At 31.8% G+C, this 25,802-nt stretch overlaps 2 protein-coding genes across 2 annotated transcripts in view; one reads left to right on the forward strand and one right to left on the reverse strand.

The window, feature by feature from the left end:
• The window catches only part of LOC143914278 (organic cation transporter-like protein), a 474,519-nt gene that overhangs the window by 405,635 nt on the left and 43,082 nt on the right, over positions 1 to 25,802 (reverse strand). The window lies entirely within an intron of this gene.
• Positions 1,184 to 24,217, forward strand: LOC143914276 (uncharacterized). Its single transcript, XM_077434432.1, has 18 exons — positions 1,184 to 1,324; positions 3,839 to 3,958; positions 6,389 to 6,680; positions 7,194 to 7,668; positions 10,634 to 10,907; positions 10,985 to 11,693; positions 11,827 to 12,126; positions 12,294 to 12,541; positions 12,616 to 12,759; positions 13,077 to 13,272; positions 13,414 to 13,527; positions 13,605 to 14,100; positions 14,300 to 14,415; positions 14,884 to 15,025; positions 16,506 to 16,640; positions 20,262 to 20,435; positions 22,283 to 22,362; positions 24,024 to 24,217. The coding sequence occupies exons 1-18, from the start codon at positions 1,191 to 1,193 to the stop codon at positions 24,090 to 24,092; spliced, it is 4,218 nt and encodes a 1,405-aa protein (XP_077290558.1). The 5' UTR covers positions 1,184 to 1,190; the 3' UTR covers positions 24,093 to 24,217.

Below are 25,802 nucleotides of genomic sequence, written 5' to 3' on the forward strand. Positions count from 1 at the left end.
AATTGGCAAACTCTGATAGGAAACGATCAACCTGGAGTCACAAATCCAGGTCTGACCAACAGCATACTCTGAAAAATTAATTTTCATTCAGGGATAGAACCCGGCACCTTCTTGACGGTAAGCAGAAGCTTAACGTCCGAGCTATGCTGCTGGCATAGCTCGGAGCATTTACAATATTGTTCCATTATTGTAAATGCTTTGTAAAAATGTTCGGCAAACCTTTAACAATGCATTTAAAACATGTGAACAATGAACAGCGCGCTCTGGGTCCGCTCTTTAGTAATCACCGAACCATGCAAAAAAAAATCACACATTCACACAGGCACGGCAGCAATGATTTCATTAAATAGTCGGACAGCTCTTGAAATAGGAGCCGTCCGATAAAGAACTGTGCGGACAGGAGGCATGATCATTTGACGGTTGTGCACACAATTAATTCCGATCACACGTTCAATAGGGATCGCTTACTTCTTCCTATCGTCAAGTCAACAGTAACGAGGCGCTCGGCGTAATTTGATTTTCATCAGACGATACGAATGCATTTTTGACATGCGAAAAGGTTTCAGAGCGCTGACGGCTCCAACTGCGCCATTTCGAGACGAGCGCCCGCATCACCACCAACCTTACACAATAGTCAAAAATCGGAAGTGCACACACACTCACATACATCGAGAGAGAGAGAGAGAGAGAGAGTCACCTGCGAGTGCGAGTCCCACCTCGTGACGTATTCGCGTGAGTAACACAATAATGAATGGCGGGATCGCACACAGCTGGGCGCGTCGGGGATGTTGCAAGGCGAATTTCACTTTTGGTGACGACGATGAGCATTCACACCGACTATACACATGCATGATGCATATATTATATATATATACATATGTACGTGCATACAGCGAACCAGCTCGACGCGAATGTATATATTTGTATGTATGTATGTGCGTTGACGTGAGCGCACTCCGCCGTGACCCAGTGACCCACATCGACGGGGCCGCGAGCCCCCTCCCCCTCGCCCCTCCCCGTCGTGGTGCCCCCCCCCCCCTCCCCCCGTCGGAAACCGGTCAGTGCGATTTCACTGGTCTTATATAACGGGTGGGGGTGGGGAGGGGGCGCGCTCGCGACCCACCATTTTGTATGCGGCGTGTCTGTCCGCCGATAAGGCAAGTGTGTCAAGAGTAGTAGTGTCGGTCGTGATGCTGCCCGCGCTGCACGCCGAGCCGCCGCCCCCGGCCCCCCCGCCCCCCCGCGGCGCCTCCGCCCCTCTGCTCCTCTGCTCGGCCGACGTCGGCGGGGCCCCCTTCCTCGCCGGATGCTTCTCTCCGACCAGGTGTGTCCGTGTGTTTGGATCTTCGACCGACTCCGACACACCAACTCCAACTCCAACATCCCATTTCCGACAGGTGCCTCAAGGTCGTCACAATTCGCGCAACGGTGCGACCTTCCTGATTTCTACATATGAGAGTTGCCTTTGTTGGATGCACTTCTCTACTGTGTGTGCGTTTGCGTGTGTGTGTGTGTGAAATGTGCAAAATTTTCAACGTCTGCTGAAACTTTCCTTGTGTCTTGTCTCGCTCTCGCGTGCGCTCTTCTCTGCAGTGTTGCCCAATTTAACTTTGCCGACTGTTAGCGTGTGTGTGTCAGTTGAGCTTTTCTTCTTTTCCGATGTTGAAGGAAAATGTTGTCCTTTGCAAAGTGTTTGTTGTATTAGAGTGTGTTCCCATTGTGAGTGAGTGTGTGTGTAAACCGGATTTTGTCTAGGTTTTCGCTGTGAAAAAATTTGGATTCGTGTTCTCGGACCACCTGTTATTTTAATTTTTTGCGCAACAATTATTGTAAACCTTTTCCGAGTCGGCTGCGTGGTTGGTTTGCGTGCTCGTTTGAATGCTGTCGAATTTTGTCTATATATTTTTATTTTTACGAACTTGTGTTGTGCACACACATGGACAACGGGTGAATCGTCTGATTTTGCAAATATTGTATGTAAATTGTTGGAAAAACGATTCGCGTTGATTTAAGTAACACGTTCGAATCAATTTTGCGTATAGTGGAAACATTGCATTTTCTGTCAACTAAGCTGTAATTTTATCGTTTTTGTGTTCTTCGTACATTTAATATGTTACGTGTTTCACGTTTTTAAAAACATGTTTTCCTCAAAAGTTCTTACGTGTTGCCCTTGCGAAGAATTCTGCGTATTATTTATATAAAACGTTCCTAGAGATTCTGTTGTGTTGCAATGTAAAGCATAAAAATTGTAAACAGCTATTTGATTACTTTTTTAATAACACCGTGGCAATATTCGAAAGCTATGTACATATGTGTCGTTCACTGTCCAGTATATATTTACTCTGCAACTCGATCGTATATAGTCTCCAGCGTGAAAAAGATACGAAGCGTATTATAAATTTTTCGATGATGATTTTTTTTTAAATTTTTTGTATTACATCACTGTTATATAGCGGTGACGAATCTTTGTGCATTTGAATTGTGTGCGACTGTCGAAAGTTGGAATCGCTCGCCCGTTGCGTACGCAATGTTGAATGTGTAATTCTCCGCAAACGAGTGCCGATTACGCAAAAATTACTTGCAGTCATTTGTATATGCGTGTGTGTGTGTGTGTGAAATAAAACTGATTTTGACAATATTTTTGAGCATCTCGTCGGGCTGGGATGCGGTTCACCCAATTGAGTTTGAGATGGCGGCTCGTGAAAGGGGACCTTGAGAGACGTCGAGGTCGAAGCCGTTCGCACACTAACGCCAATTTGCTTTTTATTGTGCGCAAAATCAACTTCGCAAGTATTGCACCCGAGTTGCAATTGCCGGAAACTTTAGATACATCGATGCGATTCTGTTGCATAAAATCTGTCGAGATTCCTCTGTGCGCTGTCAGATGTGACAGTTGTGTTTCGTTCATTTGTATGTGTGTGTGAATCAAGGAAAATGAAAATTTATTGTGTAATATTTGTTTGTATATTCTGTGATATATTTTTAATTCGAATTGAAGTTGGATTGGTATTTAATGCTATTTCTTTCTTGTATTTGTATTAAAAATGGTTGGCCCATATGCTTTGTAAATATTTCTTTACAAAATGCTAATTTATACTATAATCATGTTTGTTTTCCTTGACATCTGTGAGTGTACAGAATTTAGCTTTTATTGGCACATTTTTATTAATCGAATGATAGTCTTCTCTTTTTTTTTTCTTCATATTTATTTTTCTGAAAAACATTGATTTTATATAATTTCGCAATTGATTATTTTCAACGAGAGGTTGAATGCTATTGTTGATAATTATTTTTCAAGTTCGTTTTTAGAAAAATATTTACTGTTGAATGTTACGGAGACGTTGATGTAGTCTTATCAGTGTTAAAATAAATTTCACGGCATTTATTTTTAAAGATTAATTAATTTGTTGACAAGGAAAGTTGGGAAACGTTACATAATATATCATACATATAATATTAATCGAATGAAATGCACCGCAGCAAACAAGGTGTTAGTTATTACTCACAAATTAATCGACTTGTAAAACGCAGTTTTATTATTTGTTGTGAACATGAATGCGAGTGAATGTGTTATTACTAGGCGAAGTTTCTGCTAAAGATCCAACACTAATAAATATGAATAACATAATCGAATTAACTTCTATTTATTAGCTTAACTCTGGGATGACTGTGAGACTTTTAAACTCATATTTGGGGTTATGTCATTAAAAATTGCATACTAAATTCGAATTGGTCATTCTTGGAGGGTGATACATTAAAATTCATTAAAAATCTTTAAATGATCACTATCTAGAAAGTCAAGAATGCCTTTAACTTTTATCTCTTTATTATTTTCTAGGCTAGGCCCATGCAATCTGCAGCTGGGAGACTCATGGGGGGGTATTTTGGGCAAAATGAGTGTCGTAGCTCCCGTCAAGAAAATCAGAAAAAAATCTGACAACAAACCTCAATCACAAATGTGAGTTTTAGAACACGTGATTCAAATTGCTTGTAACACATATGTGCATATATAATAAACATATATGTATGTTCGATCAAATATCTTATTTGTGTGTACTTCAGAATTACGTTGATTTCAATTAAGTTTTCTTTTTATCATTTCTCCATAAAGTATAACTACGTTTTTTTTTATTTTAAACTTCTTTTTGTCAATGTAACACATTAAATGTTTTCACAAAACATGTATGTATATCTATATATATATATCTATATATATATATCTATATATATATATCTATATATATATATATCTATATATATATATCTATATATATATATCTATATATATATATATATATATATATATATATATATATATATATATATATATATATATATATCTATATATATATATATCTATATATATATATATATCTATATATATATATATATATATATATATATATATATATATATATATATATATATATATATATATATATATATGTATATATATATATGTATATATATATGTATGTATATATATGTATATATATGTATATATATGTATATATATATGTATGTATATATATGTATATATATATATGTATATATATACATGTATATATATGTATATATATGTATATGTATATATATATATGTATATATATATATGTATATATATATATGGATATATATATATATATATATATATATATATATATATATATATATATATATATATATATATATATATATATTTATATATATTTATATGTATATATATGTATATATATGTATATATATGTATATATATGTATATATATGTATATATATGTATATATATATATATATATATATATATATATATATATATATATATATATATATATATATGTATATATATATATATATATATATATATATATATATATATATATATATATATATATTTATATATATATATATATATATATATATATATATATATATATATAAATAAATATATATACAGTCGAACCCGAGTTGAAACATTTTGTGTTTTTAAATAGCTTATAATATTGTTGTGATTTGGGGGTGCAATATAATTAATTGTATTTATGTATTTATGTGACATTGTTTTTCAATTCGCAATTCATCTTCGACTGTATATGTATGTTTTTTTTTTCTTTATGTTATTTTTTCATATAACCACTAGTAGTTATTACTTCTTTTATGTATATGTGTTTCTAATCTCACCCACCCATCTCGTTTATGGTCTTGTGCAACCTTTTCTGTTTCTTACGTATCATCTTAGTAATTCCTCAACCAAGCATCGATCATTTCATCTATATGTCCAACCTGCTGTGAATGTGATCGTCATATTTTTATTAAGTTAAAGTATCAACGGCGTTAAAACTTTCCGCCAGGAATGATTTTAATTCATCATTAACATGCATAACCGACCGGTTGAAATGTGGTGATACATGTTATGAATCTTCATATTGAATAATCCATCTATTTACATCGGTCTTCAAAACCTATGCCATAATAGAAAACCATCTTTTAAATGGATAGCCGTTTTTATTACGAATATCGAACTGGTCACATTCGTCAATTGGAGCTAATGTTTAATTGAATTTTTTAATAATTGTTGATTTGGTGTGAAAAATGTTTTTGTGATGCTAAAATATTTATCGTTGTATTTCTGTTTTCTTTAATTTCTTGTAAATCAGCTTCGACATGCTTTCTGATTGGGCTTAACAGAATAAATAACAAATATTTGTTTCATTAATACATATTTGTGTTTAATCGACCTTACTAAATTACACAAATTTTGATATTTTCCATTGTAGACTAATGATTACATCGATTCTAACCTCTTTTTTTTATAAGTGTGTGGAGTGGTAATTCTTTTGTTATTTTGTCAAGTGTAAAACATTTACTTATTGTTGATAAATTCACACTTTTTTCGACTTGAAATATTCTGTTCATTGTTGACTAAATGTTCATCTTATTTTAAACTTTTTCCATGTAAATTTTAAGTGATATCAAAGAGACTATATTTTTTTCTCGTTGAAGTGAATACTGATATTAATAATCTTCTGAGATTCATTCAGATGACATTGTCGTAATACATTTAAAATACATATATTAATTTCACAAATTTTAATGTTTGTCTTTTCACAATTGTGTAATTTATTGAATTTTTACTAATTTTTATAATATACTTTTTTAAACATAAGTTTAATGAATTCTTTATTTATTTTTTTTTGTTTTTAAAAACGAAATTTTAGCTAACAAAACATAATTTAGCACATTGTGGTTATTGGTAGTTGTGGTGTTTTTAATTTATTTTTTTATTGTGCTTAATGATCCTGTTTATAATTTTTGTTTGTATTTCTGCTTGTGTTTATAGGTATTGTATGTTGATATAACGAATTTTAATCAATTACTTTTAATTTTTTAGAAATAAGTGCAATAATGAAAAACGTCGCCGGGAGTTGGAAAATGATACAATCAATCAATTGGAAGAGTTGCTTGTGGCTTGTCTATCAGAAGTAAAACAACCTGATAAAAACGGAATAGTTCAGGAGGCAGCTGCACAAATAAGAATAATTCTTGAGAAACGTCGGATAGGTGATTCTAGTAATTGTGTGACGGCGTGCTCAAATTCTTGCCTTCCCGTCGCCCCACTGCAACATGGTGATGTGTCTTCCACTCACCCTCTTCATCGTTCTGAAATCTCCACCATCATTGAGGTATTTATAATATTTATTAAATTTGTTTTAAGAATATTTCTCATTTCTGCTACTTTTTATGTTTCAAAATATTTTTTTTTTCACAGAGATGAATAACGATTTAAGATATATTTGGATTCCTTTCATTATTTATGTACCTACTAATGTGAGAATCATAAACGAAAACTTATCAACTGTAATTTTTATTGTGACTCCTAAAATAAACATATAGACTATTTTCTTTAGGGTCGTAGTCTTCATAATTTCAGTTTTCCCACAATCTTATATTTTTCAGGAATATATCTCACGGTTTATTTGTAATGATATTGCCGAGAGCTCTATAATTCATGCAGATTAAAGAATTTTCTAATCGATTGGGAATCTGGTTATAAAAATTATTTTGACGAGAGGTAGTCTTTTGTTTATTTATATTAGTAGTCATTGGATGTCATTTCATTATTAAAATTAGCTTTTGTCCAAAGTCTAATTTATTTAATTCTAGATTTTTAATGTTTTTCGTATTTATTTTAACAGGCATTAAGGAGCTACACGGATTTGTTCGGGTGGTCTTTATTATGTATAAACTGTGACGGTGAAATTGAATGTGTGACTGATAATATTCAAGACTTAATTCAGTGGGATAGGGCTGATTTACATAGACAAACTATATATAATTACTTACACGATGATGATCATCACAAGTTTGCGTCAATTTTCCAAAGTATGCCTTCAGTGTGGTCGCGAACTGAAAACCTCCCCGGACGTCGTTTGCGTGGTATCCGTTCACGTTTGTTAATAAAACCAAACGAAGACTGTGACGGTGATAACCAGTACCAAGAATTGCTTATCAGTGCAACTCTGATGCGTGAAGGAGAACACGGCTCATACGCCTTGTGCGTTATACGTCGTGAAGAAGATCTGGCTCCCGCTACGCCCCAACTTAACGGGGCACCACGAAGACCACTTCATCAAATTACGTTCAAATTAGATTTGCACGGAAAAATTCTACGTGAGTATATCAAAAATTTTCTTTTATATAATCTCGAAGTATCAGAAGAAAATTTTATTCGAGTCATTGCTATGCAGTTTTCTGAAAAAACTAAAGCACTACTCTGCCATGTCGGCATTCTAATTTACACTTAATATCATATTTGTTTTTTTTTGTGATCGCTTTCGTGATAGAATCTTCTATTTTCCAAAGTAACCCAGATTTGTACACATTTATCTGTAATCCTCAATTCTCATGATTTGTGCTGGTCTTGATGAAATTTGTAACTTCCACTCTGTCTTAATAAGTAGCTACACCAGTTCATCGTTTTTTCACTATACATGTATGTACATATGTAGATCTTCAAAACAACTTACGGCTTTTTTCGTAAGAGCGTAATACTAGGGAATTCGTTGTTCTGGCATAACTTTTGTCTATCCAACCAATGTTGTATTAATATTGTATTATACAATGTTATTGTATTAATATGCATCTTTGAGCCGGGCCACACCGTACGACTTGGTCACTTAGTCGTTCGCTTTGTCGCACGCTAGTCTCTCAACTCGGGATAGCTACAAATGCTAATAGTTTCTCGCTATGTAGTCGCTGAATGTGGCACCTTCCAATATAACGCTATACGTTTTGAGGGATCGTGCTGGTCGCTCAGGTCATAAAATCCTCCCGACCAGACCCAACGCCTACGACAGATTGATCTCGCTGGTCTGCGGATTTTATTACTCGAGAGACCGATGAGTTGTACGGTGTGGCCAGTCCCATACAGATGCATATAAATTGTATGGAACCGGTCTGATCTCGCAACAAGTCAGCTGAGAAAGTTGCTCGCAAGTCGCATGGTGAAGCCCAGCTCTTTGCTTAGTCATTATCTTGGATTTTATTTTTTGTTATACTAAAGTATCGCCTATTTCATGTTTGATAATTTATATTTATCATTGTTGGCCTTTGAAATACATATAAGTGAATGGATGTAATAGAATGACCGCGAAAGTGAAAAATTCCTATTTTTAAAAATACTAAATATGAATCTCTCAATTCGGAAATCACAGCATCCAATTATCAGAGCAGAAGCAAAAAAAAATATAAAGCAACATTATTATTCCAGTCGTGAAATTTTGTACTATATTGATTAAATTATAATGTTCGAATGGCGTCATAATCTTATTGTAAATTTAACAAATCGGATGGTGTGATTCCTGCTAAATTATTATATATTGTATATCGTAGTCGGGGAATTACCGTATAAAAATACGTTCCATTATATTTATTTTGTTTATATGGAGATAGATAGAAGTTATGATGCACTGGATTAATGTACAAAACTCTGTTTGAATGTATACATATATAATTCAGTTCAAATTAAAAATGTTTGGGGCTTCAGACATATTATACATAATTCAAAAATATTTGAGGCTGTAGTTTTGTGATTGTTGCTATACTTATATATTTGCTGGAAGCATTCACAGATAATATGTGTAAATGCATAGATATACATAGTATAACATAGATGAGGCACTGCAAACAAATTTTCCTGAAGAAAGCGAACCCCACAAAGTAGAGGTGCGGGGGAAGGAAGGCAAAAATGACAATCGACTTGCAAGTTAGCTACATACTGAAAGAGTGCACTTTTTTTTGTGTGCACTCTTCAAAAGGGAGAAAATTTTTCGAGCGTCAGGCACCACCGATGTTATTCTACATATCACTTTGGTCAAAATGACATGAAGAATCTTAATCGATTTACTATATTATTTCAAAAATAGCGAATTGCGCCAATTTGGGCCCCAGTCTCCTTAAATTAAATTCTAGGCTTATCTAATTGTTTATTTCTGCTAATTAAAGAATTCCTCGTAATTCATAAATTTAGTTGAAAAGAGAAAATTGAAATACTTTATGCAAATATGTAAATACTTAGATATGTACATTGTGTGTAATACATACACATGTACTACGTGGTGTTAGTCCATCATTCAACGTCTTTAGTGCTAACAAATTTCATTCTATTTAAAAATTATTGTTTAAAAAAGTTATTGCATATTAGAAAAAGGATGATTATATATGTACGCATGTATGTACCTACCAGTGGCGTGCTGTGAAATTCTATCTGTTTTTGTCGCATAGCCTTAAGTTTGCGCGAGCTGGATAGAGGGGACTAGGTGTCGTCATATCAAGTCTCTCTGTATCCTGCTTGCACATACGTAAGTAAGGCTGCGCGACAAAAACAAGGAAATTTTCATTGCACGCCCCTTGTACATACATACATATTTATTTATGTATTTAAGTATATGCATACATATGTATGTACTTATTGAAATCCCTCGTATATTGCTAGCTGGAGCTATAGATAACCTATATAAGCTGTATTGTACAATCTTGTTTTATCTCTTTTGATATATTGATCTCTTTGAAAATTTGATTTTTTTTTTAAATTTGGCTCTTACGTATAAGCCTATAAAGAAGAACTGGAATTACAGATCTCGGCATAATATCACCTGTACAAGCATTTTTTAAATTGTTTTTTTTCTTTTGAAAACCATATTATATTTTACTTTGGCTCATGCATGTACTGTATGTCTATTTGTTCTATGAAATTGCCTTTTTATTATAAGAAGTTTTATTAAATAAGTATAGTATTTGATTCGGGTTCCATGCCTCATATTATGTAATCTTCAATATAAGTTACGTTTCGTTGTTGTACGTTATTTTGAGTATCAGAAATGTGTCTACAAATCAAATTTACCATCTCTATACATACCGTATTAATTAGTTTTACATGAATACATATTTTATTTTTAATGAACCATTTTTTATTCACATGTCCACAAAACCATCTCAATCCAAACTGGATCCTTCAATTTGTTTTGTGTTATTTTTTTTTAAATTAAATTGTAAACTTTATTACCCTCGTATTTGTGGACATGTCCATAAGTGTTATTTTACCCAGTGGGTGTATGTATTATTTAAATAATTTTAGGTGAGGGTCATAGTATAGGTGCAAGAAGCTCTGGCTTAGAAGGAACTCGATTAGAAGAGCTTGTACATCCAGCAGACGTGACAAGATTAGCTGAACATTTGCGTACTACTGCTGCTGCAACTGCAACATCGGTTGCATTAACAGGCCCTCCTACACGTATTCATTTTTCTCCTTCTGATCCTTATATTCATACACGACCTCAGTCACGAATATTTTTCGCAAATCCTACCACTAATGATCAAGATTTTATCATGTCAACTTTTACGATGCTCACGTAAGTTATTTTGACGGCCATTATTTTCAAACATATTTACCAGACATTAAATTACGTTAATTTTTTCATATTTTCAGAGAGAACGAAATAAGCATGTTGGAATCTAATAGTAATAATACTGTGCCGCCTGTAGGAGGGCCATTAATGACATCGGCTATTGTTAATGGCAATGGTGGTCCTCGAAATGGTCAGTTTCCTCCCTCACCAGCTTCAGAACCATCGTTTTCTTTTGGTCCTTCGGAGTTCGATTTAGATTATTTTCCACAAAGTACATGGGGTGATTGTAATCGTGGTTCGCCAGCTGCATTTAGTTCATTTCCATTCAGTCCTTTACCTATAGAAGATGCAAGACCTCAAGAGGAACGAACAACTAGTTCTGTTGCAGGATCTGGACCACCTACTCCTCGTACACCACATACCCCTGCACCTGCAACACCTGCCACACCTTTGCCTCCCCCTCCGACTCCCACACCTCCAATCGAACCAGATTCTGCTCGATTAAGAAATCTTTTAAGCAAAAGAGAATCTCCTGCTCCCACACCAGTATCAGTATCAGACCATTTACCATCAACTCCAGCTACTCCAACAACTCCCGTATCTAGTGCTATTTTAACGACATCTGTTACAACGATAGTACCCACTGGAAATAATCTCATCTTGAAGGGATTACTAAACCAAGAAGACGAGGAAGATGCTCAACGTTCTGCTGCACCTCCTAGTGATGGACCATCAACACCAACTCCTCCATCTCACCAAAGACCACCAGGAAATAATATGCTTCTAAAGGTATTGTCATTTTTTTAAGATTTAATTTTGGGGTTTATTATAAGATATTTTATGATTTCAATTCATAATTTTTAGATCAAATTTGTTAATATTGCATATGGATTTTATCTGATTTTTAACTCTGTATTTGCAGCTTCTTAATGAGAAGTCTGATGAGGAAGATCCCGAACAACGTAATATGAGGTCCCGTAGTGAGTTATTGAGTCAGTTACTCAAAGATGGTGGACATAATAATGTAAATGTATCTTCGTCTCCTATTACTGGAACAAGTGTATCTACACCCCTTACTCTCCAAAGCGCTGATGCTTTGGGTAGTAGTGGTGAAGAGTTATTACAACTTTTGGGGATTGGAGGTCAACGATCAGCTCTTAAACGTAAATTAATGCAAGAAGAGCAGAGTTTGAAAAGACCGCATTCTAACGATCCCCAGCAGGTATGAAATCAAATAATATTCTTAAATTGCGAGTAATAGATTACAAGGAGTGTATACTTTCTTATCAAATTATGTTAAGGTTAAACGGCTTTTAAAAAAACTTTAACTACACAAAAAAGCAATTTTATTACATTTGTGATTTCATGTTTTTTTTTTTATTGTTACAGGTTTCTTCAACTGGTCCTAATACTACTGCAAGTGGAGCTGTGGGTACCCAAGGAATGCCTAGTAAATTGTGGGAAAAAAATCGTATGTTAGCTTCATTATTAGCTAAACAACCATCAGCGCCAACTACGCCCTTACCATTACCTAATCCTCATTTATCAAGGCCATTTCCGCGTCATCCTACGGCTACTACTCCTCAAAGACATTCACAAAATTATCACACCAACAATGCGCTTGCTCACCTTCTCAAGTAAGTATATTTTAGCGTCAATTTAATTTTCAACTTTTATCGATTTTATAAAACCTACTTTTTTCTCCATACAGCAACAAAGGAAGTCCTGGCTATGATTCCAATAGTACTAATAATAATGGTAATAGTAGTAGTGGAAACATTTCGCTTACTCCACTACAACAGATGCTCCAAGCACATAGGGCAGCACCAGCCGCACAGACGCCTTCGGATTTTCGGTAATTTTGAGACTTTACTCTATGTCAGTGGTTCTTAACCTTGTTGGAGGTACTGAACCCCACCAGTTTTATATGCGCATTCACCGAACCATTCTTAATTGGAATCCTTCTTAATTGGCACCCGAATCATATGATTCGGGTGTTGTCTTGACTTCCGCCGAACCCCCGAGACTGACTCACTGAACCCCTGGGGTTCGATCGAACCCAGGTTAAGAACCACTGCTCTATGTAGTATACATATATAAATTATTGTTTTATTATGGATTTTTATTTAAATTATGCTAAAAATTGGTTGTACATATAATTTTTTCTCTTAGATCTGGTGGTGGTGGCGTAGCTGGTGTCGGAGATGGAGCATCAGATCCATTATTATCTGTAATATTAGACGAAGTGATGGATATTGTACCTGAATCATATAATCAAGAGAATTCCGAATTAATGAATCTTATAAATGCAATGGATAGTCAAACAGGCCAGCAGTCTCCTAATAATCATCATCACAACACTTACCAGGTGAACATATACATAAATATTATTTGAATCATTTATTATTCTACTGATTTTTATTTCAGTGATTTTAACTGTACTTATATATTTATAAGCTAAATTATCTTTCTCTTGTATATTTTTACACATACTTTTATTCAATTTAAGGTGATGAATGAGAAAATGGCAATCAATGCTATCCAAAAAAGTTTAATGCAATGCGAAACAGTTGTTAAAAGTCCATCATCTCCTGGTGTACCTCCAGCATATCCCAATTCAACGGTATAATTTTGCAAATAAGATGTTTTTACTTTATATTTTAAGTATTATTTTCGTGACGAGACTTTTTTTTATTACAGCAAGCTCCAGGTGGTCCTTGGGTTAGTAGATATGGTGCCCAATCTCAGCAGGCAGGTGTTCCACAACAGCAACAACAACAGCAACAGCAACAGCAGCAGCAGCAGCAACAACAGCAGCAGCAACAACAGCAGCAGCAGCAGCAGCAGCAGCAGCAGCAACAACAACAGCAGCAGCAGCAACAACAACAACAGCAACAACAACAACAACAACAACAACAGCAACAACAACAACAACAACAGCAACAACAACAACAAACGCAAAGACAAAAAGCACAACTAGCTCAACAACAGGCACAGCAAAAAGCGCGTTTATTACAAGCACAACAACAACAAATGATTGTTGGTGGTGCAGGAGGCAGTAGTGGTCCACCTACTCCGTTACATGCCACAATGGATGCCCTTTTAAATGCACCAACACCTCCAAATGTGTCGTTACAGAGAGCAGCCGATGCTCCTCCTTATCCACCTCCTCCGCATTACCACCACCATCATCATGGTAATTTAAGTTTTTTATTCAAGTTATTATAAAAGATAATAGTAAATTTTTCAAGAATTTCATATCAAAAACCGATAAGATAAATATTTGAATCTTTATTCGTCTATTTGCATTATGAAATTAATTATGATTTAATAACTAATAACGTTTGGAATCAATATTTTAGTTTCTTAAATACATACTTTTATTTTATTTTCAGGGAGTGGTAATGGAGGGTTTTCTGTTACAACAGGAAGTACAAATGCTCAAGACTCGCCTTCTTATAAACTAAGTCTTCAACAGCAACAAAATCCTATGCTCAATGCTCAACTTACAGTAAGTTTTTAACTCGGAACATAGATCCTTTTCGAAAATTGACATTTCTTTCATATTTTCGTCATTATTTTGAATATTAAAGTTGTCGAGAGGTTTCTTGGGTATCTATCTTTATTTTCGACCTTTAAAATGCACGAGTTTTGTGAAATATAAGCATGTCAAAATGTTGCGCGCTAGGTCATTGCGTGCTCGGCAATTCGCAACTACAAACATCATGCCAACACGATTACAACAACACAACAAATAAACTATGCGTGAATTCGAGTTTGTTTGATGTTGGTTGTGGTTTTTGCATGGCGGAGCGCCCAACGGTTGAACGCAATTTAATTGCAAGTGCGCAACGAATATGGAACGTAAAATAAATTTTGACGTTAAAAATTTTAAAATCCAAAATTTAATTAGTCAAGTTTTAGTTTTCTAAATTGATTAATAAATTAGTTTCTAATGAGAATTGGTTTTAATTTTCAGCAAAGTGGCTATGGTGGACAACGTGGATCACCGCTAGCACCACACACACCTTTAACTCCTCATGCACCCCACTCTCCCTATTTACAACAACCTCCTCCGCGGTTACAAAGGCATATGTCTCTTCCAACGCAACCCATTCAAGGTAATTACTCGAAACTTGATTTAAATTTTTCATAGATTTAAGTCAGTGAACTCTTGACTTTTTAAGTAATTGCTTTTTTTTTTAATCAACATGAATTTTTTTTTTTTGTTTGAGAAAGTCAAGAATTTACTTTTAATACCAATTTTTATTTAGATGTATGATTTTCAATTGATTTTTCTAAATTTTTCGTAATCTTACACATAACATTACAATACAGATAATTGGTATCAGAACATGTTAATTATATTTTTATTTTTCAATTAAAGAAAAATCTATTGAAAACTCAACATATCGCTATCCTTAACTTTTTGAGTGTCATACCATACAATTTTAGTTTTTACTAATTTATTCTAAAAAAAAAATCGTCATTTTTGAATCATTTAAATAATTTGTATTATTAGAATGTGGTGTAATTTTGTTGACCCAAAATATGGCATTCAAAAAGTTTTACAGTAAATATTTTAAATGAAGTTCGTTTATTTATAATCCTTCATATGTCAAAATGGAAAATGTGCATGTCGTTATTTTTTTCTTAATTTATTAAAATTCTTCTACCATTACACGTCCTATTTTTTCTATTTCTTTTAAATGATTTAATTTTTAGGAAATTGAATAATTTTCTTAAGATCAGTTTTTATATTGTCATCGTAACTATTACATATACATATGCTTTGGGTTTATCTTACAATTTATTTGTTGTCTTTTGTACTTTTGAGTATGAAAGTTACGTAATTGTAACGATGTACATTTCACCCCAATTTTTTCCACTTTTTCATATGAAGGCATTCAATTAGTAATAGCAGTTAAATTTCTTTTTTCTTTTTGAAATAGTTCATATTCAGTGTGAATCTTAAAATTATGTTTATTAGTTTGAAGCTTTATTGTGTGACTTAATAAAATTTCAAATGAAGAAAATGGTAAATTTAACTTATGTTATAAGTTATTGTTTTCAATTTAAATATATATATGCATGTTTAATGAGAATTAAATAGTGACCCTTTAGGAATATATAATAATATGAACAGCATGTTTGTCTTATTTTTACTATAATGAGAATATATAGCTAGCGCATTTTCAACCTTTTTAATATATACATATAATATTATTATTCTTCATAGAAAAAAATAAATTAGCCAATATGCACTATTTCGTAGCTGCATGTGTAATTTATTGATATAGCCTGAGATGTTAGATTCTTTTAGAATTTTTTTTGAAAATATTGAAATTACTAGTGTTAACTAAAAAAAACTTGAAAAAGGAATCGAATTCAAAAGATATGTTTTATTTTTAAAGTGGGTTTTTTTTTAAATAAAGTCATTGCAGATACTAGTGTATCTCTTTTTCGGACATAGTGTAGTATTTTTTATGTACTTAGACATTTTAAGAAGACAAGCTTCCTATAGAGATGAATGCAAGGCGAGTGTGAATATAGGGGAGTGGTGGTACTCATAATAATATGACGATAAATACATGTGGCAAGTGGGCAGCGGAGTGGGGGGCTTCTATGGTGGAGGCGTGGCTGAGACAGGCTACTGTGTGGAGCAGCCCCCATTGTACCCGCGATCACACCACCCTAACCAACCCCACCAGCCCCACCACCACGGTAACCACATGAGTAAGTACTCTTCCCAGTGTGTGCACCAAAGCTTGCTCTGTGTTCCCGGTCTGCTTCTTCACCCAAATTATTAACCATTTATGTCTCACCATCATATTTTTATTCATATCCGTGTGATAATTTAAGTGCACAATCAAATTATTAATTTTTCATTTTATTATTTCACTTTAGTTATTGTTTATTGTGACTCAAATATCACTAAAATATGTCCATCTGTGTGGTGTTAAATGTTTCCCCTAAATGTCAATATATGTGTGCTAATAACACGCTGGTTCATTGTTAATGTTGATGATTGTGTTTTTGAATTGGCTTGGATGTATTTGGTTCAGGTGAGATCCTCTGATTGCAATCAAGTTGATTGGTCAGATCAGTTGTTAAGTTACGTTATGTATGCACTGTCATATTCCAAGTCTCTTTGTGTTAAGTCTCTAGAAATGAAATGGATGATTAGTTATGTGTGTGTATATTTTGAGTCGAATCAGTGATATAATATACATTTTACATACCAATGACAGGCGGTAACTCGAAGCAGGGCATGCTACCTCTGAGAAAAACACAAATTTTTTGTCTTATAATATATTACACCAAATAGACAAAACTATTTCGAACGTTTGAATTATTGAATATTGTGTTTCACTGATTCGACCTAACATATACAAATAATTAACAGGTTGTAAAGGAAATAATGAGTTTTTGGTTTAATGATACATTTCACTTCATCTTATTATTCTATGAGTATAGTAAAACCTCAAAAACAAATAAAAACAGTAAAATGTAAGAATTTTTAAAAATATCCTGTTCGGCTAAGCGCTCATAATCAATTTATCGAGTATACCAGGTTCAGACTACGTTTTTGGAGTCTTAACTTTTATGTTTAGTGAATCGCAATGACAAACTGTTTTGGAAATTTCGACAACTTCCACTTTGACTCGATGAATATCCAGTTATTGTTTGTGGCTCGATCTTGTCTGCGTTGAGGGATGAGGAGTGTCAAAGAAGGGAAGAGAAATGTCTCAAGACTAACCTCCCATTGAATTTCAGTGGTCAATTTTTTTACGTCTACAACTAAGTCAAGATTTCTATCGTACATAGCCTTCCATACACTTCTTTTTTTGTGATTTTAATATGGATTCAGATATGATCAAAGTAGAAATCTCTTTCACGTTATCTGAACCTGGCTTATTAGATATGAAGTCTTATTATGTGCGCCTCATCTAATGTTCTACATATATGTACATATGTATGTGCAGAACATTGTTCATGTATAACTTATCGTAGACAATGTTCTTTTAGGGTTTCTGAAAACCCGGGTTTTCAAAACCCAAAGGATCCGGGTCCAATGTTTTGAAAACCCAACGAATCTGGGTCCAAAATCAAAATCTACCAGATTTTAAATTCATTTTTCTACTTTAGTAATATATTATAATATTAAAAATAGACTCAACTAAAAATATGTACTAGGTTGTTCTATAAATTCAAAACATTTTTCAATAACTAAATATATGTATTTTATATAGAGTATTGTGAAATATCGACAGTAAAACAAATGAAATATTGTATGTTATAAAAATTAATAATATATTTTAATTTGTTTTCTGAAGTTAAAATTAAGTAACAAATAAATACAGGCTAATATTAATATTCTTAAAACAATTAAATCTGGTATTATATATAATTACAACAGAAGTATACCATTTAGCACATTTAGCAAATAAGTGATATTGTGTTCCTTTATTAATATAATGAAAACTAAAAATATAATAAATATAATGAAATTTAGCGAAATTACAGTATGTCGTATCGTTTTCGGTATTTATTTTCAGTATTTGCAAAATCCGTTCCATTGTTCGCAGTTTTTTCAGAACTTTTAAGTCGTAAAATCAAGTTCTCGAACAAATAAGCTCATATATGAATCATGTACACGCAGAATCTATAAATAACACATACATATTTGGATATTTTCAATGTATCGACTGAAAATCATTTAGAATTTTTACCAATAATTACTCAAAATTTTAAATACCCGAATCCGACGGGTTTTGAAACCCGGATCCCGAATCCGTGTTTTAAGTCATTACCCGAGTCGAGTTCTGCTTATGATTAGCATAATGACCATCTCATCACTCTTATTAGTCTGCTTTGTTGAGGTTTTACTGTATTAATTAAAATTTATATTGAAAGATGTAATGGTAATTCAATAATCTCAATTTCAAAATTACTGGGCATAAATACATGTACATATGTATATTGTTTCTTTCAAACACAAAATAAAAATATGATGTGCCACATATTTCTGTGGACATTATATATTTAATCAATTACTGTAGAGTATGCATTAAATCATACTACATATGTATATATGTATTTATAATTTATGTGGGTTGGAATTTAAAATTTTTCGACCCCATATAAATATATGTCAAGAAATTAAGAATTACTCATATAAAAAAGAATGGTCATAAGTTCCCTTTTAATAAAGTATCATTTAAACATTTTCATATGGTTGTTAATTAATATACGAAAATATTATCATTAATTGTGCAACTAAAATTGACACCTATGTGTTTTTTTAATATAAATTTTCTTTCTTTTGCCAGCAACTTCCAGTTTGCCATATCGGCAAGTTAATGATAATATTTTATTTTCGGTAGCTTGCATTATATCATTTCTAGTCATGTCAATTTTTTGTTTTTGTTTTTTCTGTTTGTGTATTTGTGTATCTAACATACAATGTTTTTACTTTTTTGTGTGCTAATGTTAAATCACTTTCATAATATCTGGTTGCATAAGTATTATATACGTGCATGTTTTGTTTGTATTGTTTTTCAAGCTATTTATTTATATTTGTTATAAAATTTTGTGTAAATATGAAAAGTGAGATTTAGTTGATCAACTAATTTGGATATAACTCGACAAAGTATTGAACTATTCGGATTATTTTATTTTTTTAGTTCTATTCTGGATCATACAATTTTATATCTGATCAATAATCTATCAACTTATGTTTCAAATATTTGTTTTCTAAAAAAGATTAAATTTATTATTTAAACATATAGATTTTTCTTTATTGTGTTTATGATTTCAACCTATTTTTTTATGCTTACTGTGCATGTAAAATTATTTGATCATGTTGAAATCTGAAATAGTCAATATTTTTGCATTTTGATTTTTTTACATTTTTTATTTATGAATAACGTCAGCTTTAAACAACTACTAGTAATAGCTTTACATTTAAAAGACTATAGTATTTTTTATTTACTTTTCACTGAATTTGAATAATCAAGTAAAATTTCTTATTTTGCAATTAAAAAATTAAATTTAATATGTATCTACATACATACATATATTAGTAATTTACTTTTATCATATTAGTTCGTTTATGTTAGTTCCTTGTGTGCTGTATTTTTAATATAAAAGTATTATAATTTGACAAAAAGGAAATGTGAGAATTCGTATCACACATACATACATACATTTTTATGTAATTTATATGGACATTTTTACGATCAATATGGCTTGGAGAATACTTTTATATTTAAAAATATGAATCGTTCATTACGTATCTCTGTTTATTTATTTTCGTGTTGCATATATTTATGTATATATATTTATTTTTGTTAGGTGGGATGACATCAGAATATGTACGTCAGGAACTGCGAGCTGTAGTAGGAGCACGAACAGGAGCTGGAGGGGTTAGTGGGGGGGGTGGCGGTGGCGCACGCCCTCCCGATCTCGTGCCTCCGCCACCGCCTGATTTAGAGTCTTTAGGGATTACATTTGAAATGCCTCCCTCAGGTAAATATCTCCAAAATTTATATATGCATGACATCTTATATTTCGGGAATTCTTTGGATTGATAAACCATCCACATTTGCTTAATGTTATTAATTATACTATAGCATATCTATGACACACTTGTCAAAAATAGCACAGGGAATTTTAATACATATCCATATCTAAAAATGTGTAAATAATTTAAATTAATATACCACATGTTAACTCTTCATTATTTGGTTTGGTATTTTAGTGAATTGGTTTTACCATCCTTTTCTTAATTTTTTGGGTTTTACTATGCCTTTAAAGTTAAGAATAAAACATTCATGTCTCTGAAATAAAGATGTATAGAATATACCTCTAATACAAAATTTTGCTCTTCCTGTTTTTTTGTGCGGTCGATCTCAGCGGTGCCACAAATTTTGTATAGATTTTTTAAAATATCTATGGTTTCCGTCATTTTGGACGGTTATTATGTTATCAAAAGTTTTTTTGGTTATATGATATTAATTTCAATATAATGTTATATTTTGGAATACTGATTCTTATATATATATATATATATTTTTTTTTTTTTTCAATATTTCTTTATTTCATATTAAACGTTTTATATTTATTTATCTGCTTAATTTATAAGCAAATAATTTTTCGAGTAAAATTATTTATAATTTTAAAATATATTCATAAACTGGATAGAATAGTTGCAACTATATTGTTTTAAAATCGCGTAGCACAGCTTTGATTTAATTTCACGTCATATTTATTACATTATATCAATGGCCAAACACAAGGACTTAGCGCTCAATTTCTGCAAAAAAAATTAACGCCATGGAGTAGTTCTTGGTGATTTTTTCATTCTTGTTGCATCTTTACCCCTCAATATTGTTGCACGATCCTCTTATGTATTTTGAAAAAATAACGTAAAATTTCTAATGGAAAAATACTCAAGTATTTAAGTTTACAAATTCTGTTTAAAAAAATTTTTAAGTTTGATTCAATGAATAAGATATTAATAATTTTGGGATACTTTATGTTAATTTAAATAACTAATTATATACATAATAAAGAATAAAACGGTAGTTAGGTAAAAAATATACATATGTATGTATATCGTCGGCATATAACGAAAAATAATTTATATTTAATTTATTGTAGACCCACATGCTATTTTTGTTCAATACTTTCAACACAATTTAATCTGGTAATTTTCTTGTATGCTGACGATATTGGTAAAACAAAATATATTATTAAAAATTATTTTAAAATATATGTATTTCAAAATTCACATTTGTTTCTCCATTTTATCATCAATACGAATATTATTGTTCATTGTATAATGAATGCAGCCTTCCCTATGCTATATACAATGTCGAGACACAAATGTGAATTTTTTAATTTCCTGATCTGCATTAGCTTTCTATTTACTTCTTTTCATTTTGAAAATAAATTCACTACATGAAACATTCAAGACCTTTTTACGTTTGATGTGTTCCTATTCTCCAAGAATGTCAAGAAATAATAGAAATTGGAATCTTACACCAAAACTTATGGGTATGATACTTTTAAATCACAAATTCTCGATCTCACTACTAGATGTACAATATTATCTGGCGTTGAATCCAAGATGTTTGGTTAAATTATTGTACAATCAATCGTAAATAATTGTAAAATACACGCAAATCGTAAATTGAATTGTCAAATACACGCAGAATTGGATGGTACGGTACACATTGTAAACAAGCAATGAGGGTATATTAAATATTTGAATGTGTAGTGTAAAAGTAAGCTAATGCAGACATGGGCATGTACAAGGCTAAATGCCTGGTGAAGGCACGCTGTTCATGGGGGGTGTGTGTGTGTGTGCCTAGGTGGCGTGGTGGGTGGGGGCGGGGGCGCCCAGACTGCACCAAATGCTCAAAAGCTCTGGGAGACTCACCAGAACACTACGGTAAGTTTCCTAGCTTTATCCTTATATTTATCTTTTGATTAAACCCACCTCATTTGTATTGTATTATTATATAAGTTGGTGCATGAGTAATTTTGTATAAAATTATGACAATAGTGTTAAACTCATTTGGTGCTGTGTGAGCTGTATTGTATGATAGTAATGAACAAAACAAATTTGGTTTTTTTTCTGTTGATTTGGTACTATTTTTTTACTTTTTCTATTACGCAATTAACTCGAAATCAATCGCCAAATAGTTGGCACTAGTAATTGCTTTATATACATACGTAAAATGCTTGTAGGTTTCTTTAAATTATTTACTTGTGTATGTAATTTTATGTTGGCTTTGGATTAATAATTTTCATTAAAGTGGTTAATGGCTTTAGTTTTTTATTGCAAATAATATGTAGGTTGCACCAAAAATATAATTATCAGACGCAATTTTTCATGCAACTACACATTTCGATTTTGATTGTAAAAAATAAATTGTTTTTTGCGATATTCAAAGACAGTATAAATTTAAATTTAGAATTATAATCTATCCGCTGTAGGAAGAGACTGATATAAAACGCATATGCTGTCCTTTTCGCCCCATCTCGACCAATATTTCGTATCATTTCGTATGTACAATGTTCTATGGTTTAAACGAAATGTTATCGGTCGAGAGGCGTTGACAGAGATAGCATGTACATTTTACTTAAGTCTCCTAATTCCTACAGCGGATGGATTATAAGACTTTAAAATGAATGACATCGTTTTCCGATTTCTATAATTTATTTGATAATTTAGCAGTAGTAACGGTAAACTATTCGTATTATATTTTACATAAAATATCTTACTTATTGTGATGCATAGATTCAAAGTAAGACGGGAAAATGTTATAGTATTGTGTTTTGATGTAATCAAAATAACAAGCAAAAACCAATGGGTCTTTCTAAATGTGTATTTAACTTTTCGCTTGAATGTATTTATACTGTATGACGCTATTACATATATTTTATTATTATTTGCTTTATTTGCATAATTTTCATGACTACAGATTAATTTTGTTTATTTTTTTGATGTACATATTTACTTATGTGGCTTGTGGTTTAACATCTGGTAAATTTACATGTTTGTATACATAATACCTACATACATATGTAGTCATTATTAGATTTGTACATTTAAATTATTATTAGTTAGTATGCATCATTGTATCATCAATTTTTGTTGTAAAAGTAAAGGTTAAAATTTGGTTAATGTTTGATTACTTATATTAAAAAGTTTCAACAAGAATAATTTTGCTGTTATTAGTGCTTTTTTCATGAGGTATTTTTTTTTTTCTGTAAAAGCTAGTTCTGTTTAATTTTATTTGGTTAACGGTATATTTTTAGTCTTGTAGAACAATTTTTGTTTTAAAAACTTATATGATTATATAAATATAAAATAAAATGATATTCGAATATTGAAATGTTAAAGTACATTTTATACAGTAAAAGAAGTAATTTAATTATGTGATTTATTTTAATGTTTATCCTTTTTTTAATTTCAATGTTAATTGTGCAGTTAGGAAATGCTTTTAGGGATTACTTTTTCAATTAATGAATTCCATCTATTCTAATTGTGTTATGTCTTTAAAAATTATGTATTTCGTTTATTAATTATTTTATTTGTACTTTCAGAGTACTATGGAGGAAGTCAGGGGCGGTGATCAAAAATCGTCATTACTACAGAAACTCCTGTCAGAGTGATGTTTTCATTACCAGTCCTTGTTTGGCTCCCCAGTCATCGAAGGCCTTTTGTGATATTCTGGGATAGCAGTGTATTTGTACATATTATTATGACCAGGACTAATTTTATATGTATATTAATTTGTATTACATGTGTATATATACATATATACATTAAATTTATTAATTGTTATGTATGAATGTAAAAGTTTATGCTTGTTTCTGTAAATTGGTGCCTGTTTTTGTTCTATTTATGAAGAATGAGTATTTATAATAGTAAGATATATTGTATGCTCAAATGTGTATATTTTTGTATGTGTGTAATAAACATTGTATATTTATGAAGTGACTCGAATGATTTGCGGTCATGCCTGTGCAACTAATGTCTCACACGTGTACACACGTGCGCGTTATCGCGTGTGTATGCGACGATGTGTATGTATATATGTATGTATATCGCACATGAGCTGTTTAAATTGTAAATATAATTTAATAATAATGAATGACATACATAAAATAAATGATTCCCCATAATGATTCAATGAATTCCATCGAAATATTACAATGCTACTTTCGTGCATTACGCTATGTGTTATGAGACAGGGAATCACCCACAAGTGTAACAACTTGTTTTCATTGTGATGCGTATATTATAGAAGCAAAAATAAAATTTAGTGTTAAGGTAAATTTTGCTCTACACAGTACCTCAGTGGCTGTAATATTACTTAAATAAGATTTGTAAATACACAATATTTTACTATACGTATAAAACAGCCAAAGTCAGTTTGCACCCCTCACGGCGGCAATAAGATGATCAAGTACATTTTTAAAATATAATGTGATTATTTGCATACAAAGTCAGGCCCCCCAGAGACCTCTATTTATTTATATATTTTATAAAATATATTTACTGTCCTTAAAATGTGTATTTATTGTAAAGAATCAACATGTTATTTTTTATACGCCTTGGCTTTGGAACTTCTGAAACTTTTATTTTCAAAATGTATACGACCTGCTATTCAAAATAATATATATGTATATGTACGTCTTATCCAACTGCGACATTATATATTGCTATAAATATTATGAGAGAAACCATATATGTACATATTTATATTTTGAAATTAGTCTTACATAAGTGGTTTCATGGAAAGTGTATTTTATATTTTATATATAAAAATGTGATAGGTACATACACAAATACACACAAACACAAACATTTAATACCATACATACGAGTGATCGCTATTTGAATAATCAATCACAGTAGACATGATATTCAGAATTGTAAAATTAAAGCAAGATATCATTTTATCAATACCAAATAATCTTCTTATTGTAAACAATAAATAATCCACAAAATTTTTCAATTTTGTTCAATGTTCTTTTTACAAATATGCAGTTTAATATTGATGACTAATTTACATGCTGATTTTCACGTTTGTATTAATCAGTTTTTTATAAAAAATGACACGCAAATACACAAACACCAACACATACACACTACACATATACACTGAAAGAGTTGCCTTTATCCAGATTCTTATCGGGGACGAAATAACGAATAGGTATGCAAGACTAGCATAGGTAACCATCTTGTGAGTTTGATGCTTTGCTCACTAGTGTGAGGTAATATGGTGCTCTGGGCAGCTTAGGTTGGGTGAAGTTGCATTTTATTTGAAAATTTTTTTTACAGTATTTTTTTTTACCGTTCACATTACTGTTGATTGA

This window comes from Arctopsyche grandis, chromosome 7 (assembly GCF_051622035.1).
Source record: "Arctopsyche grandis isolate Sample6627 chromosome 7, ASM5162203v2, whole genome shotgun sequence".
Taxonomy (NCBI): Eukaryota; Metazoa; Arthropoda; class Insecta; order Trichoptera; family Hydropsychidae; genus Arctopsyche; species Arctopsyche grandis.

Coding starts and splice junctions, on each gene's coding strand:
- LOC143914276 (XM_077434432.1), top strand. CDS start 1,191: ATGCTGCCCGCGCTGCACGCCGAGCCGCCGCCCCCGGCCCCCCCGCCC. Junction 12,127..12,293: donor ATTCTAACGATCCCCAGCAG/GTATGAAATCAA, acceptor TTATTGTTACAG/GTTTCTTCAACTGGTCCTAA. Junction 15,026..16,505: donor TCCAACGCAACCCATTCAAG/GTAATTACTCGA, acceptor ACATGTGGCAAG/TGGGCAGCGGAGTGGGGGGC.